The sequence below is a fragment of the Bufo bufo genome, chromosome 5 (genome assembly GCF_905171765.1).
Source record: "Bufo bufo chromosome 5, aBufBuf1.1, whole genome shotgun sequence".
Taxonomy (NCBI): Eukaryota; Metazoa; Chordata; class Amphibia; order Anura; family Bufonidae; genus Bufo; species Bufo bufo.
Window position 1 is genome coordinate 216320090 of NC_053393.1, and position 17377 is coordinate 216337466.

Here is a 17377-nt window from a genome sequence, read left to right on the forward strand (position 1 = left end):
AAGAACACAGAAAGAATTATTGCATCAGGGAGAAAAACCCGAAAAAGACAACAGATTTGTGTTTGTATTCAAATACAGCCCCATGGCCGATGCAATCAAAAAAATCATCTATGATAATTGGGATCTACTAAAAAGTGAGAAATGTCTGGATAAATTCACAGCCAGGAAACCCATCATCGCCTTCAGAAAAACATTAATTAGTGAGTAGTCGCATGAAGAGTGAACAGTGTCCAAGTCAAATGCGGAATGTGACGAAACCAGTAGGTAACCATCGGTGCGGTAATTGCTCCTTCTGTGATTACATGCTCCGGGACAAAATCTTGTCCATAGGGGAGGTGTCACACAGAATGAAGCAATTTTGCACATGTAGGACCACATATGTTGTATATGTGGTGAAGTGTGATTGCGGATCATTTTATATAGGAAAAACTATAAGACCTATGCTGGAGAGGTTCCGTGAACACCTCAACTCCATCAAGACCAAAAAGGGCTGTCCACGTTTAATAGACCATGTATGGCAGAAACATGGGGGCAATAGAAAATGCCTGGGTTTTGCTGGAATTGAGGTGATTCCACAGCTAAAACAAGGAGGTGACAGGCATCGCCTCCTGTTACAGAAAGAAGCGAGATGGATAATTCGCACAGATGCCATGGGACCCTTAGGTCTGAACGATCGGAATGACTTTAATGTTTTCATTTGAATGTACTGATAATGTTTGATTGAATTTCAGTTGTATATGTACACAGGTGCTTGCCTTTAATTTGCGATTGAGATCCAGTTACCCTGTATAGGGTTAATTCTCACGCTCCTCTTTAAATGGACAGGCGCACCTGTGCACTTCATTCAGGTAGCCGGAAGAAGCACACACTGTGCGAAACGGCCGTCGCTGCCACACACCGCTCAGGCGGTTTTCTGATCTTAGTGAAAGGCTTGTCCGCCCCAGCCCTGTAAGCATGTACCTATTGTCACAAATAAAGTGATGATATGTTGAAAACCTGCAACTGGTGAGTGCCGCTGATTTTTCTATCTTCTTGATTGCACACTTATATCACTATTGGAAAGCAGGCACCACCGCATGTTCACCTTATGCCCGATTTACACAGAGGACAGCTAATAAGGTAACACTCAGCGTTGTACAAAGGGGAGTAGTGCCGTCTGGACTCTCTTTACTCTTTGAAATATATAACAATTTATCATTGAGTTCAATGTAAAACAGTTTGCAGTAAGCTCCTAAGATCCATCTAGTGGTGACTGCAGCCAAACAACATTCATATATTTCACAGATATGTCTATGCAGAAGATTTGGAGTGCTTTATCAGAAAAAGCAGAGCTCCAATTACTAGAAAGATATAGTAAGTGGTTCCTTAATCTTATTTAGACTAATTCTGATATCTTATTTCTGGTACAGGAGAAAAGATGATGGAATCTTGTCCTACAAAGATCACCTACCAGTCACTCAAGTTGTGGTTGGAGATACCTATCGGTCATCATCAGAAGCCAAGCTGACTGTTAATCCTCTGCGCTGTTATGGAGATAGTAAGTCTTTATGCATTGTAATAGCTATCTGCCAATTATACCCTATAGCAAAAAATTTGTGATGCAGGGTTGGGCTGGCCCACCAGAGTTCCAGAGGATCCTCCAGTGGGCCGAGGCTCTAATCACCTGCCACTAGGGTCTTTTTCTGTGATTCAAAACAAATTGAACATTGATCATATAGGCATTGGGCCTTAAGAATAATTTCCTCTGGTGGGCCCAAGGAACCCATCCGACACTGTAGGATGTGTATGTATGTTAAATGTTAAATGTGTATTATGCAATGGGCTATTATCTACCAAAACCACCCTGTGGAAAATTAAATCTGAACAAGGCAGCTTTGATCACTCCCTGGAAGCATCCCTGAGGCTAGCATCGGAGCATCTCATCGCTCCGATGCGCTCTCTTGTCCTGCGCTAGATCGTGCAGGGCAAGGGCTCTTTTGTTTATCATAACACACTGCCGGGCGGAAACTTCCGCCTGGCAGTGTGTTTGGTGACGTCACCGGCTCTGATCGGTGGGCTTTAGCGCTGCCCTAGCCGTTTTATTGGCTAGGACAGCGCTAAAGCCTGCCCATCAGTGCCGGCTTTCTGGCAGCCCCATGGAGAGCCCCGATACGTCACAGAAACTCCTAAAAATGCCTTTGCCCTGCGCGATTTAGCGCAGGGCAAAGGAGAGCATCGGAGCATGAACTGCTCCGAGGCTCAAGTCAGGGGGGCTCCCTGGCCAAAAAAAGGAGGTATGTCCGGGTTCAGCTCTTAACCCGGAGAACCCCTTTAAATAAGGATGATTATATGAATGGACAATGATCAATCAATTGTGTGTAATATAAATTACAGTATAAATGGCAGCAAGAACATGACATGTCCATTAGTAGTGAGATCTTTCCACTACTTTCTACTACTTTTTATTGTCTCTCACTCATGTTAATGTGAATGTTTCTGGGGGAATGGAGATAACTGAGGGGAACTGAGTTTTGCCTAATATGACATGCACAATACATAGTGATACTTACTAAGCCCGAATGGTTTTGTAGAACCATTACTAAAAAAGTAAAATGTTTTTGACAGCAATTACATCATCATTTCATTTGTTAGATAATTTCACATCTTAAGGAAGGTAATAGAGTATGTTAGCAGTCATCCTTGTCCTTAATGAGAAAAGTCTGCCAATCATACTTACTTTGTGATAAGAGATAATAGTAGGGACATAAAAGGAACACTTCACAGATGGGACGCTGCTGCTGATGCCATCAGCTCTGCTATTTGTTTCCATATTAACCAGGTTTATTATTGTGCAAACAGCAATAAGTGCTATGGAAGTTGGTGAACATTAGTGTTTGGCTTAATTGTCAGGCTCCTCAAGTAGATTAATTAATAGATCTATTTCTTTGTAATGCTCGCATTTATAGTTGGAAGAGATAACATAGTCAATCTTTTTACTTTGTATATTTTATTGTTAAGAATGGTGGAAAATAATTGTCCCCAAGAGCATAAAGAAGAACTTGGAATATGTAATTAATATTCAGTGATGAACTAATCTATTTAAAGTGCTTCATTGAAGACTAAAATGTTATCAGGTTTGTAATTTAGAGTTGATTTTGTTAAAATTCTAAAATGGTTCAATAAATAGCACAAAGCCTTAAAATAAGACAGCTGATCTAAAATGTCAAAGATAAAAATGCTAACATCATTGATAGTGATCTGCTCTGGATTTCCTTGGAACATGTGAAATTAAGAAGTGAGGGAGTTTTTTAGACATCTGTCAGAAGTCTCATTCAAGAATGGTCGTAGACTTTTAAATGCCTAAAACAGCTTACTAACACCAAGATATCATATTTAATTGTATAGCAAATGGAGAAAATATGTAATTTAGATTAAATGTTTGGCTAGAATAAATTAAAAGTTCTCCAGGAGCCCTTAAGCTTCTTTTATTGACAAGATGTTGCCCTGACTTACTAATAGGTCCTGGTTGACCAAAATAATGAGGTTAAAGAACTGTTAGTACGGCATCGGCCACAGAGCTGGTTTTGATGAAAAGTTGAAATACAACTCAAATAATGTATAGATTTTACTGACATATTAGGAATGTTAAATGCAAATGTGATCGCACACTACATCCAGCACTCTGCCCTCCATGCTGGATGAGACATTGGTTTATATTTTGGCCAAAGCATAGTAAGCCACTCACCGCGTCAAGGTTGTCTCATGAGTGGTCCCTAACTCTTGTTCCTACCTGTTCATGGGCCATGACAGCCACACAAAATCCAGGGAATGCAGGTCAGCATGCAAGCCAAGTACACTTTGCTTGTAACCCCGTCCGGTGCCATTACAGCTTTCATCGGATCCAGGGATGCAAGTACCAACATGCATGCTGAACCCACCATATACTTCTCCTGGAGCCAGATGGCTAATGGTAGGTTCTATACAAGCAGACTCAGTTTTATACTGACTTTAAAACCAGCCTCAAGGACAGATTAACTGGTCAGGTGTGCAATGACTCCAAGGAGATCGCCACGCCTCCAATATATACTACAAAGAAAAAAATAAGGGGTTGGGTCAGCACAACCTGCCTGTAGGTGCACATCACTATGGCGAAATACATATACAAACGGAAAATGCAAATGTGATCGCACACTACATCCAGCACTCTGCCCTCCATGCTGGATGAGACATTGGTTTATATTTTGGCCAAAGCATAGTAAGCCACTCACCGCGTCAAGGTTGTCTCATGAGTGGTCCCTAACTCTTGTTCCTACCTGTTCATGGGCCATGACAGCCACACAAAATCCAGGGAATGCAGGTCAGCATGCAAGCCAAGTACACTTTGCTTGTAACCCCGTCCGGTGCCATTACAGCTTTCATCGGATCCAGGGATGCAAGTACCAACATGCATGCTGAACCCACCATATACTTCTCCTGGAGCCAGATGGCTAATGGTAGGTTCTATACAAGCAGACTCAGTTTTATACTGACTTTAAAACCAGCCTCAAGGACAGATTAACTGGTCAGGTGTGCAATGACTCCAAGGAGATCGCCACGCCTCCAATATATACTACAAAGAAAAAAATAAGGGGTTGGGTCAGCACAACCTGCCTGTAGGTGCACATCACTATGGCATTTTCCGTTTGTATATGTATTTCGCCATAGTGATGTGCACCTACAGGCAGGTTGTGCTGACCCAACCCCTTATTTTTTTCTTTGTAGTATATATTGGAGGCGTGGCGATCTCCTTGGAGTCATTGCACACCTGACCAGTTAATCTGTCCTTGAGGCTGGTTTTAAAGTCAGTATAAAACTGAGTCTGCTTGTATAGAACCTACCATTAGCCATCTGGCTCCAGGAGAAGTATATGGTGGGTTCAGCATGCATGTTGGTACTTGCATCCCTGGATCCGATGAAAGCTGTAATGGCACCGGACGGGGTTACAAGCAAAGTGTACTTGGCTTGCATGCTGACCTGCATTCCCTGGATTTTGTGTGGCTGTCATGGCCCATGAACAGGTAGGAACAAGAGTTAGGGACCACTCATGAGACAACCTTGACGCGGTGAGTGGCTTACTATGCTTTGGCCAAAATATAAACCAATGTCTCATCCAGCATGGAGGGCAGAGTGCTGGATGTAGTGTGCGATCACATTTGCATTTTCCGTTTGTATATGTATTTCGCCATAGTGATGTGCACCTACAGGCAGGTTGTGCTGACCCAACCCCTTATATTAGGAATGTTGTTTCCTTGATTAGCTATTTGCCATGGTCCAACAAAGGGAAAGCAACAAAGAAGACATGGTTATAAGACTAATATTAAAGGTCGATAAACTGATGATTCATAAATGATCATTTATACAGATTTTTACTGATGAGCAATTATCGTATACTTTTTTCTATATATCGATAGTACAAGTGATGATAGAAAACCTTATAATATATCATATAAAAGAAAAATGCCTCTTCTCCACTAATAATACTCCTCACCTCCCTACATCCTGCATTGATCACTCATTCTCCGTTCATTGCTAAAATCTGTCTGCAAGGAAGCCAGGTTAGCAGTCCACTGAGAGGTCAGGTGACAACTGCTGCTCTTTAAAATCTATAGATGGGGAAGGGGGGGAGTAGCAGGGAGCTGCTGAGAGAGAGAGAGAAAGTGTGGGAGAAACAGAGAAATGCTTCTGCTACATCTAGTAAGTATTTTATCTCACCCCAGTGCTGGATTTACATCTACACTGGTCATTACTGCTATACAGGTGAAACTCAAAAAATTTGAATATCGAGCAAAAGTTCATTTATTTCAGTAATGCAACTTAAAAGGAATTGCAATAATGCAACTTAAAATTAGAATATTGTGAAAAGGTTTAATATTCTAGGCTCGAAGTGTCACACTCTAGTCAGCTAATTAATCCATATCCCCTGAACAAAGGGTGCCTGAGATTGTGACTTTGGGGTTTCATAAGCTTTAATAATTTATTGAGAAATCCACATATAAATATACAAGATTAATCATTATAAAATACATATAGCAGCGGACATGAGATAAACTGGAGTGTGACAATTATAATGAGCTCCAGACATAAGGAACTAGTGCAGTTACTAATAGCAGCATAATCATATAAGGCTCAATGTGGCAACCATGCGTCCATATAATGCAATTCACCGTTCAACACTAATATAGTGAGGGACGGTGACATACATCTGCATAGCCTAATACAAATACCGCTAACAATGATCATAACATTGTGAGGAAGCGCATAGCGAAACGATCGTCGGGCGGCACTCTCCAGGCTGGGTCAGTCATTTTGATTGTTATGATCATTGTTAGTGGTATTTTTATTAGGCTATGAAGATGTATGTCACCGTCCATCACTATATTAGTGTTGAACGGTGAATTGCATTATATGGACGCATGGTTGCCACATTGAGCCTTATATGATTATGCTGCTATTTGTAACTGCACTAGTTCCTTATGTCTGGAGCTCATTATAATTGTCACACTCCAGTTTATCTCATGTCTGCTGCTATATGTATTTTATGATGATTAATGTTGTATATTTATATGTGGATTTCTCAATAAATTATTAAAGTTTATAATAATATTTGCGTGGTAGCTTTTTTAGCTTAATAGGAGTTGTACAGATGATTCCATGCGAGATACTTAGGATTTTTTTTTTTGCTGTTTTAGGGGCTCATAAGCTGCCTGTAAGCCATAATCATCCAAATTATAACAAATAAAGGCTTGAAATATCTCGCTTTGCATGTAATGAGTCTATCTCATATGTTAGTTTCACCTTTTAAGTTGCATTACTGAAATAAATGAACTTTGCACAATATTCCCATTTTTTCGAGTTTCATACTGCTGCTGTGTGAGAGAGGAGCAGGATCTCTTCTTCTGTGTGCAGTGTATGGGAGACATTACATGAGCTAATCTCTGTCAACTCTGGAACCGATCTTAAAGGGGTTGGCCACCCTAAGTATCAAAAATCCAAAGTGCCCTGAACAATAGCCAAACCCTGAAAAATTTATATCATGTGACATGTACTGGCTATATATCATTTTTCTAACCTGTTCATCATGACATGCCTCCCTGGAGGAGCTCCTCAGACCAGCTGTGTGGGAGGAGCAGCTGTAAAGTGAAAGTAAAAATCCCAGCATGCATTGCAGTAAGCATGTTCAGAGGAGCAGTCACATGACATCCCTGCCCACCTCTGTTTCCATAGAGACAAAAGCCCCTCAGATAATATCAATAACTCAGTCATCAGTGAATAACTGCTGTACAGACATAGCAATAGGAAGTGCGCCCCAGTCCCAGCAGCACAGAGGAATATGATGCTAATGTATCATACATATGTTACTGGGGGGAGGGAGGGGGCCTGTTCATGAACTTGCTGTAGGGCCTAGTCAATTCTAGTTGCACCATTGGATTTAAGCCATGAACAGAATGAATAGAGGGGAAGATTTATTATTTCCCTTGTTTCTGAGGAGTGGCGTTAAAAAGTTGCAAACTATGAGTTTGCGACTTTTCAACTGTGCCTTTTTAAAAAGAAAAAAGAGCGTGACAATGGCAGGAAGGGGGCGTGACCAGTCGCCTCAACAAATTTATGTTCATTTTCCCCAGTTTTCTGACTCAAATGAAGCCAGAAATCTACGGCAGCACTGAACTGTAATAGATTTCTGTTTAGGTGCATGGACTGGCTGTTGAGCGGGGGGACAGATCTTTGTTGCACAAGAGCTATGATGAATAAATTTGTACAAATCGATCTGCTCATCCTGTCTATCATCACATGACTAAGGCTCCATTCAGATGTCTGTATAATGGGTCCGCACCCGTTCCGCAATTTGCGGAACGGGTGCGGACCCATTCATTCTCTATGGGGACGGAATGGATGGCGAGAGCACACAGTGTGCTCTCCGCATCCGCAGTTCCGAAGCGCGCCCCCAATCTTCCAGTCCGCGGCTATGGAAAATAATAGAACATGTCCTATTCTTGTCCGCAATTGCTAATGATAGCCCACGAGTGCCGTCCGAAGTCCACTCAGGCCCCATTCACATTCACTGATGTCCAGCACGCAGCGTTTTTTGTCCGGCCACCCCTTGGCATGCTTGCTGTGCTGCGGCCGCATCTCCGACCTGCCCCCATCAAAGTGAATGGGGCCAGAGCGGACTTCCGGCTGCACTCGTGGGCTACTGTTAGCACAGATCACTGTATACAGTGTACAGCGGGTCACTTATCTCTATACGCAGTGGTAGGGGTCGCATATCACCATATACATAGTGCAGGAAGGAGAGGGCACACATTTATAGATGGTGAGACCAGTGACTGCTGCTGATATCACTGACCTCAGCCATACTGACAGCTCACAAGGGGTTAAAGCTCCTGAACTATTGGTCTGGCTGTAATATCATGTCTGTGATAAGAACACAGTGCAGGGGGGCCATAAACAGGACAGACACTGGGATTGCTCACAGTTTGTGGTCCACAGTGCTTCCCTGGCTCTGCTACATCCTCCCATGTTGGCAGGATCCTCTCAGTACAGGAGAAACAGAGGGGGCAGATCCTGCAGTCAGATCAGCCATCACAGCTTCTCCTCAGTCTCTCTTCCTCCTGCAAAAGTTTCTTTATTTTAGCTTTCAACAAGTGTCCCTGCTAAGCCCCTGCCAGCCCTGCACATCCAGGAGTGCAAGTCACAGAAGGAAAGCACCTCTGATACAAGTTGGGTGCTTTAGGACCCAGGGAGCAGCACACTCCTTCAGGCATGGATAAGGCAGCTCCTCCATGGCATGTGCAGGGATGGACGAGACAGGCAGCTGTGAGAGCAGGACAGGAGGGGAGTGGTGAGAGCAGGACAGGAGGGGAGTGGTGAGAGCAGGACAGGAGGGGAGTGGTGAGAGCAGGACAGGAGGGGAGTGGCTGCCAATAGCAAGGAAACCAGGCAGATCTGCTTAACAAGATATATTAGTAAGTGTAATATCTCCCTACTTTTTTTTATAGTTTTAATAAGTGCTAACAGAGTGGCCAACCCCTTTAAGGCAAACTGACATTCTGTCAGCAGCCTCGGGCCCGGCATCGTGGAGGGGCCCAACGCCAACCCGAACACCCACATACTGCGGCGGGTCACAGGAGCACATAGTTTCCTGCCCCGCTGCCTATCACCGTCATAGTCTTCAAGTCTAGTAGGCCTGAGGCCTATGCAGTGGTAAAAGCCCGACGTGAATGGTGACATCATCGCGTGGCATGCGTGATGACGTCATCGCGCGCCTATATAGGGCGCGCGCAGGTCTTTGATGTACGCGCGCCTGCCTCACCAATCCGGACACAGGTAAGTATTAGCTTTTTTTTTTCTTTCTTTTTTTTGTGTGTGTGTGTGTGCCAACTTTGGGGGGGGGGCAGAGGAGGACATATTACTACAGGGACAGTGGGGGCAAATGTTTCCATGGGGGCAAATTACTTAATTGGGGGCAGTGTGGGGGCAAATTACTTAATGAAGGGCAGTGTGGGGGCAAATTACTTAATGGGGGGCAGTGTGGGGGGTTATTACTTGATGGGGACAATGTGGGGGGGGGGCAAATTACTTTGTGGGGCAAACTACTACATGGGGAACAGTGTGGGGGCAATTACTACTTGGGAGGCATTGTGGAAGAAATTACTGTATGGAGCAGTGTGGGGGAAATTAGTATATGGGGACATTACTATATGGGGAAATTACTATATCAGGGGCAGTGTGGGGAAATTACTATATCAGGGGCAGTGTGGGGAAAATTACTAAATGGGGCAATGTGGGGGAAATTACTATATTAGGGGCAGTGTGGGGGAAATTACTATATAGGGGCAGTGTGGGGGAAATTACTATATTGGGGGCAGTGTGGGGGAAATTACTATATCGGAGCAGTGTGGGGGAAATTACTATATCTGGGGCAGTGTGGGAGAAATTACCATATGGAGCAATGTGGGGGAAATTACTATATGGAGCAGTGTGGGGGAAATTACTATATGGGGCAGTGTGGGGGAAATTACTATATGGGGGCAGTGTGGGGGCATTGCTATTAGGGGACATTATTTTTGGGGACACTATACAGGCATTATTACCTGGAGCACAATATAGGGTGTTATTATTATTGGGGGCACTCTAGGGGACATTATAATTGCTGTAGACACTATAGGGACCTTTGGGGTAATTTATCAAACTGGTGTAAAGTAGAACTGGGTTAGCTACCCATTGCAACAGATTCCACCTTTCATTTTTGACAGCTTCTTTGGAAAATGCTATGGGCACCTAAGCCAGTTCTACTTTACCCCAGTTTGATAAATGACCCCAATTATGAGAATTCTAACGTGTCTGTGTAACAAATTCTGTAGAGCCGAGATGTGGCTGAAAGAATTTGTCATGGCGTTCTGGGTCAAACGGAGTAGAAGAGGAAAGAGAAGATCTACATGACAGGAGAATACGTGAAAATCAAACAGCGGTGGCAGCATCTCCCATCATTCCATCTATATTAGAGCTTCACAGCATACAAAAAATCAGCAACGTTTCGGCTGTACAACGGCCTTTGTCAAGCATAAAAAACATATGGTAAAATTGAATTTAAATACCCACACCCAGGAACACGCACAATTGTCAGAACCAATTAAACATAGCCATATCATCCACCCATCCCATTACCTCTCTGCACACAGACTCCCATACTAATCACATCACCTGTAGTTACCCTCTCCTTATACGCAATGGTTTCAGCTGTGGTCCGCATCCTCAAAATCACCCTGCGCATGTCCATGTAGTGACTGGCCCCCGCTCCACGTCACACACTCGCTCCCGGAGCAAAGTCCCGCGATAGCCGACGTCAGACGTCAGAAACAGCTGACCACAGCATCATAGAGACTCCGCCCCGCTCGCCCGTGCAGACATGGAGCTAGGCGTCGCGTTACCTAGGGGATGCAGCCGCGTCAGTGAGTAAGGACTGCGTATGAAGCAACCATAATTTATGGTCACAACTGAAACACACTGGGACAACATATATGCTTAATATCCACAGCGTATCACAATGGATACTGATCAAACCAGAAGTGCAGTGTAAATATCTGTCATCTTATACTATTATCATACAGATTGAGCGCTGTATAGAACATATTACACTGCACCAGGCAACAGGTGTATCGTCTTTGTGCATAGATATGTTAAATGGTGATGCATGATATAGTCAAATCTCACCATTTAAAAAAAAAAAAGAATCCTAGCATGGGTGGGACCTCAGCCCCCTATAGAATATCATAAAAACACTATCCATATAGAACACTGATGAGGATCATCCACCAACCTAATCAATACTGGCTACATTAAACTCTAAATTCAGCCGGGCTGTAGCGATCTCAAAATATGGATACATTTCAATTCCTTCCTCCTAAGGTAATTTATTCTTATCACCAGTGTCGGACTGGGGTACCTAGGGCCCACCAGTAAAATCTATTTTGGGGGCCCACCGTACGGATACATTTAAATATAATAAATAATCTAACAAGTTTTTTATATGAACATAAGCTGGTTGAGGTGCTGTACATTGAATATATGTATGTAGTGTACTAAATCTAATGTTATATGTGCCACTTTGTGCAGGGGGTGGGAGACTAGGGGCCCACCTTGCTCAGGGGCCCACCGGGGGATTCCCCTGTACCCCTGTGGGCCAGTCTGAGCCTGCTTATCACCTCCCCTCCTTAATGGCCCCACAGAATCTATTGCACGAAAATGGAGCTGGTTAATGGAGTGCCCGCAGTCAATAAAGTGTTTCGCTACCGGTTTTTCTATCATGGCCTTCCTAATGGTACTCTTGTCTTTATTTATTCGCTCCCTGAGCTCCATAGTGGTTTCTCCCACATAAATGTAGCTACAGGGGCACTGTATCATGTAGACTACATCTCTGGATCTACAGGTGTAGTATCCCTAATCTTGAAGGTTTTCCCACTATATGGATGGGTAAATACATCACCTTTCATGATCCTACTGCAGTTACAACATGATAAACATGGAAAATTACCCGTTTTCCTAGGTGCTAATAGGGTCTGTTTTTCTGTCCTAGCTCCGCCCACATCGGATTTGACTAGTCTGTCCCGTATACAGACACTCCTTCTGTATGCCATCATCGGGGGCGATGCAAATTCCCTCGTATCAGGCATTCCTCGGTGGAGGACATGCCAATCCTTCCTGAGTATATTAGATATCGCACCACTATCGCCACCGAAGATGGACACAAAAGGAATCCTGTTCTCAGTCCCTCAATCCACACGGACACCTAGACCATGCACCTAGACCATGTGAACGATGTCATATGGCCTAGGAAGAGACTGTGGCTTCATACAAAAAAAAAAACTAAAATGGAGGGAGGGGCCCGAGTTGGGTAGACAGCCCTGGGCCTATCATGCACTTAATCCACTAATTAGGTCAAAAGTATAGTGCAAGGTAGGGGCTGCTCAATATTTCTGTTGGTGTGTGTTTGTGCAGCCACACTGCTCTCCTTTAAGCGTCCAGGGCCTGAGTAGCTATACAACCCTTTTGGACAAATGTAATATTGATTTTCTTGTGGGAATGCCATTAATTGAAATCTTCAAAACCTTTTCATAAATGTCTCTGAAAAGATGAAAATGGAGCCAGTGGTGTAATAAATCCCATATTACCTTCTCCTGAGCATCTTCCATAACACAGCTTATGTACAGCAGTTTTTACTGCTGCATGTAGGTATTTAGGTGACATACCGCGCCATATACAATATAAAGCTTAATGTGAAAAGAGTTCAGGTTCTACATTAAACAAATCTGCTAATTTTACATTTATGCAAATTTTTGTAATACGGTAATAACATAAGATACATTTAATAAACTGAGCAGAGATATTGAACCTGTTAAAAGTTAGCAGGAGAATTAGCCTTAAGGAACCAAGCTGTACAAGTTGCTATATCTTTGAACAGACTGACTGTAGACATAAAAGTATTGTGCCCAAAGCTTTTTAGGTCTGTCAGTTTTTTTTTTTCTTATCTTTCCTTCTATGCTAGATCAAGGTTATTGCTGAAAGGGAATTAGGGAACAGTATATAAACCACACAGGAGTAAATCATCCATAAAAAATGTGGTTATTGCATCCTGTTGAAATGTTTGCATATGCACCGGTTTTCAAGGATACACAACACTTTATTACATTCATTGATATAAAGACAGCATGTAAAAGGTGTGTCTCTTTGTGCATGGACAGACTAGTCGCTGAGCATCTATTTCCAAACAGGACCCACAAACTCATGGTCAAGGGCTCTCCTGACAGGGGTATTTCAGTTTTAGCAAATATATTTGTTTGTGTAATGAAAAGTTATAAAATATTTCAATATAATAACTGCATTAAGTCCTCACATTTTTTGAGATCTCTGCCTGCAGTCATTAAGCAGGTGCGGCGCACGGCGGCCCCCTGGACGATCGTGTTTAGCAATGCCAAGTGGTGATTGTATAATGGTGCTCCTACCTGGATACTGTCATTCCCTGGGGTTAGACTCCACAGAAACAAAGGCATTGTAGTTACTGAGTAAGTAGAGTGCAGACTTTGTGACGTTTAACGCTTTTTGCGTGAATATACTTGCGATAAACTTGTGTCATCCAAACAATGTTTGATCTTTATCTTGGCGCCAGCAGGCTAAGAGTAAACTGGAAAGTGAACTTGAATACTTTGCTTTATCTCTCTCTGCTGAGCTAATCTCTGGCTTCAGTCCGGTTACTGGACTTTCTAGAGGTTCTGGTACCGAGTCCCTTTGGTCGTTGACCCCGTCATAATACTATCTATGAACTGCAAGAAGTCATGGTGCTTTCCAAGCTGCTTCCCTTGGAAGACTCCTGCTGAAGGAAGTGAGAAGACCCCCCCCCATTGTGCCATGTTGTCTCATCTTCTTCCAACTTTTAACTAACTACAGCTTCTTGCAACCCCCTCTGGGCCAGGTAAGAAGGTACAAGGAATCATCGAGTCACCGAGGTTGCTGGCCTCGGTGGAGTAAGAGCTGGTTTTTATGTGTCAGCAGCAGCTGCTGTTTGACACCTTAATACTTAGTATGGCTGTATAGCTGATCCGGGATGGCTCTTACTGGGAGTAGTCAAAGTGCTGGGTGAGTGATTACTCCTCATGTTCCAGGCCGGGTTTTGCCAGGCATAAAAACCAGCCAGCACTGCCAGGTGAGGAGGATTACCTCAGTCTGACAGTGGAGCTCAGGAGGTGTGTGTGCTGGGATCTGAGGCTTGTGCCATGCTGGAGGGATGAGACCTGTCTGTAGGGGAAACGGGCCCCCAAAAAGCCTGCTATGGACTGCTGGAGGCAGAACTGCCAACAAGGTGATTTTTGCTATGTGGACTTTCCATTGTGTGTGAACTAACATCAAGACTGCAAAGTGCCGTTTTGTTTTTGCTTTATGTGTGAATAAACACAGAAGTTTGATTTAAGAACTGGTAATTAGCCTCTGTACTTGTCTGCACACCCTGTATACCAGAGCGAATCCCCACAACCACTTCAGAGGAACTTTTATTGCTTACTTCAAGAGGATATAAAATCTATCCTCATCATGACTCATAAGAAGACACAGCTTCAAAACACAATCCAAAAACAGCAGTCCTGCAACTGTGCGTCCATTACATGAAGAGGACGGATTGTCATCCACTTAAAGCAAACAATGACGTGTCCTATTGAATGGGAGCATGCAGAGATCATGAAAACCATGAGGAACTTATATAAAAATTGTTTAAAGGGGTTATCCAATGTCCCATGTGTCGGGCCCCTCACACGGAATTTACTTATCCGGCTCCATGTGCCGCTCCTGGTCCCCGCACCACCGCTGCTGCTTCTCCTTGTACACGGATAATAACATCCGTTGTCAGGGGGAGCAGTCAATGGCAGGCAGGGATGGGGACGAGCCTCCCTAGCATCACCCATGATTCTAGGCGGGCTCGTCCCCCCGACTCATTGCAGTTTATAGACAGAGTATTACGAGGGGTCAACAGCCAAAGGCACCCAACTCAAAGGTACTATAACTGTCAGAAACTCCAGTAACCAGACCAAGTCCAAAATCTTGCACAGCAGAGAAAGAGAAAGCAAGGTATCCAAGTTTGCCTGCCAGTTTACCCCAAAACCTGCTGGAGCCAAGAGAAAGACCACTTATTGTCTGGATGCAGGTTTATTCAAGTAAAGCTGTTAAACTTTATAAAGTCTGGACTCTGCTTATTCTCCACCAGCTATGACTCTCCCCTTAATTGCTATGGAGCCTAAACCTGGGGAGCAACGGTATCCAGGTAGGAGCACCGTGACACACAAAACTAATAAGGCCGCATCACCACTCGGCATTCCTAAAACCTGGTACATAATCGGCCCTGGGGGGCAGCACGCTGCACATGTGCTGAAATAGTAAATTTTTCTAATGTTAAGAAGGCGATTTATATTCTTAGAAATAGGGGCAAAGTGCGCCACTATTAGTAAATTTGCCCCAATGAGTGTTTATGTGCTGTTAAGAAGTACAGATAAAGGCTTCAAATCGAGCTATCTAAGCAGCTTTCTGACGGAATCACGGTGAATCAGAAAGCAACAGTCTGCAGATACACTGAAGGTGCAAGCTGCAGAGAGGAAAAGTTAGTGAAAATTTTTAATAAAGACCAATTGAAATAATGATTTTTAGCCCAAAATGAGTAAAATGTGATGATTAAAAAAATGTCCCCAAGGGTGTTCATACAGTAGTCTTTAAAACCTATCAAGTATTGCAAAACATTCATACATTGTGTTTTTAATAACTGATAGTTCAGAAGTAAAGAAAGATTCAAGGCAGGTCAAGGCAAGAGATTAGCAGAGGAAATAGAAAAAGTATATGGGAAATTGCAGGATATAAATCATCAACTCGTAATATCTCTACCACGCATTAGAGTATTGATTTCCTTTTTCATTTTTAAAATGTGATTCATTGCAGGTGTTATTAAAATCAATGATGTCTGGCTAATTATAACAGAAGGGAAAGAAAACACATCAGCTAGTGATCTGCTTAAATGGAATATATTATCACTCAGACACTTGTTTTTAAGCCAAAGCATTTTATTTTTTTCAGTCTTGTCATGCAATGATAGAAAACGTGTAGATTTTGTTTCAGCCTGCTGCTAGTGGTATTATTAAAGGGGTACTCCAGTTGGTATCTACAGGATAGGGGACCCCCTGGGACCCCCATCGATCACGAGAATGTACCCCCTGCAGACTCCCTGAAATGAACAGAGCAGCCAGCGATCTCCGAAATTTCCTTAGAAATTAATAGAGCAGCCGCACACGTGTGCAACCGACTGCTCCGTTCATTTCAGAGGGATTACAGAGGGTAGACGGCCCCCTTCTCGAGATCAGTGGGGGTCCCAGTGGTAGGAGCTCCACCGATCTAATAGTTATCCCCTATCCTGTGAAATACTCCTTAAGGATAGATTAGGCATCACCCAGCATCAGCAAAATGTGTATGTTTGAAAGTCATTTTACAATTTACATACAGAATGAATCAACATGAAAACTTGAGTAACTAGTTAATGCGCTGCCTTACAGTACCGTACATGTAAGGGTCTGTGCCATGCAGCAGGTACCTGGCAACACAATCTGGTTTTTGGTCGTGTTTTGTTATGTGCTCTACTCGGATTTGCTGCATGCCCAAAAACAGTTGCAAAATGGAATACCAAAAACCGCTACATGACCAGACCCCCTTACTGCTCAGTGAAAATGTTATTGTGTCTGCCAACAAGGTTGTAGACAGGCTAGGGGTACACAACACCAGGCTTGGATTTCTGCACCCTTATGGCGACTTGCATGTCACACAGCAACCGCAATATCTGTCATTTGTGGCAATGTAGTAACGTGCAATGCTATGACGTAAGTGTATCATGTGTATTAAGTTGCCACTTACCCCACCCTAATAGCAGTCAGCAGAATTGTGATTGCAACATGTAGTTTACGAAAAACGTTATGGATATTATAGGACCCATCGGGGTGAATTGAACCATACTGTACCTCGGTATGCATCAGAGATTTTTTTCTCTCAGATTTTGTATTGCATGCTTCATTGGATGTCATATAACAGAGGTATATCCTATAATATGGCGCTGCACAAACACCATATGGCGGTGCACAAGTGCATACAGCTCTATATTAGGGAACTACAGGGTTTCTGTGTGCTAGTGGACAGCTTCATAGATAGAATGACAGATCGATCGATAGATAGATAGATAGATAGATAGATAGATAGATAGATAGATAGATAATAGATAGATAGAATCATTATAGATAGATAGATAGATAGATAGATAGAATGATGATTAATAGATAGATAGATA

At 43.2% G+C, this 17377-nt stretch overlaps 2 protein-coding genes across 2 annotated transcripts in view; both read left to right on the forward strand.

The window, feature by feature from the left end:
* CNTNAP2 (contactin associated protein 2) overlaps positions 1-17377 on the forward strand; it is a 2268074-nt gene that overhangs the window by 1974134 nt on the left and 276563 nt on the right. Inside the window, exon 15 of the mRNA XM_040431924.1 lies at positions 1410-1537. Coding sequence (XP_040287858.1) covers positions 1410-1537 — 128 coding nt within the window. The remainder of the gene's footprint in view (positions 1-1409; positions 1538-17377) is intronic.
* Positions 1-17377, forward strand: part of LOC121001043 (carboxymethylenebutenolidase homolog) — a 921426-nt gene that overhangs the window by 563009 nt on the left and 341040 nt on the right. The gene's annotated exons all lie outside the window — the stretch shown is intronic.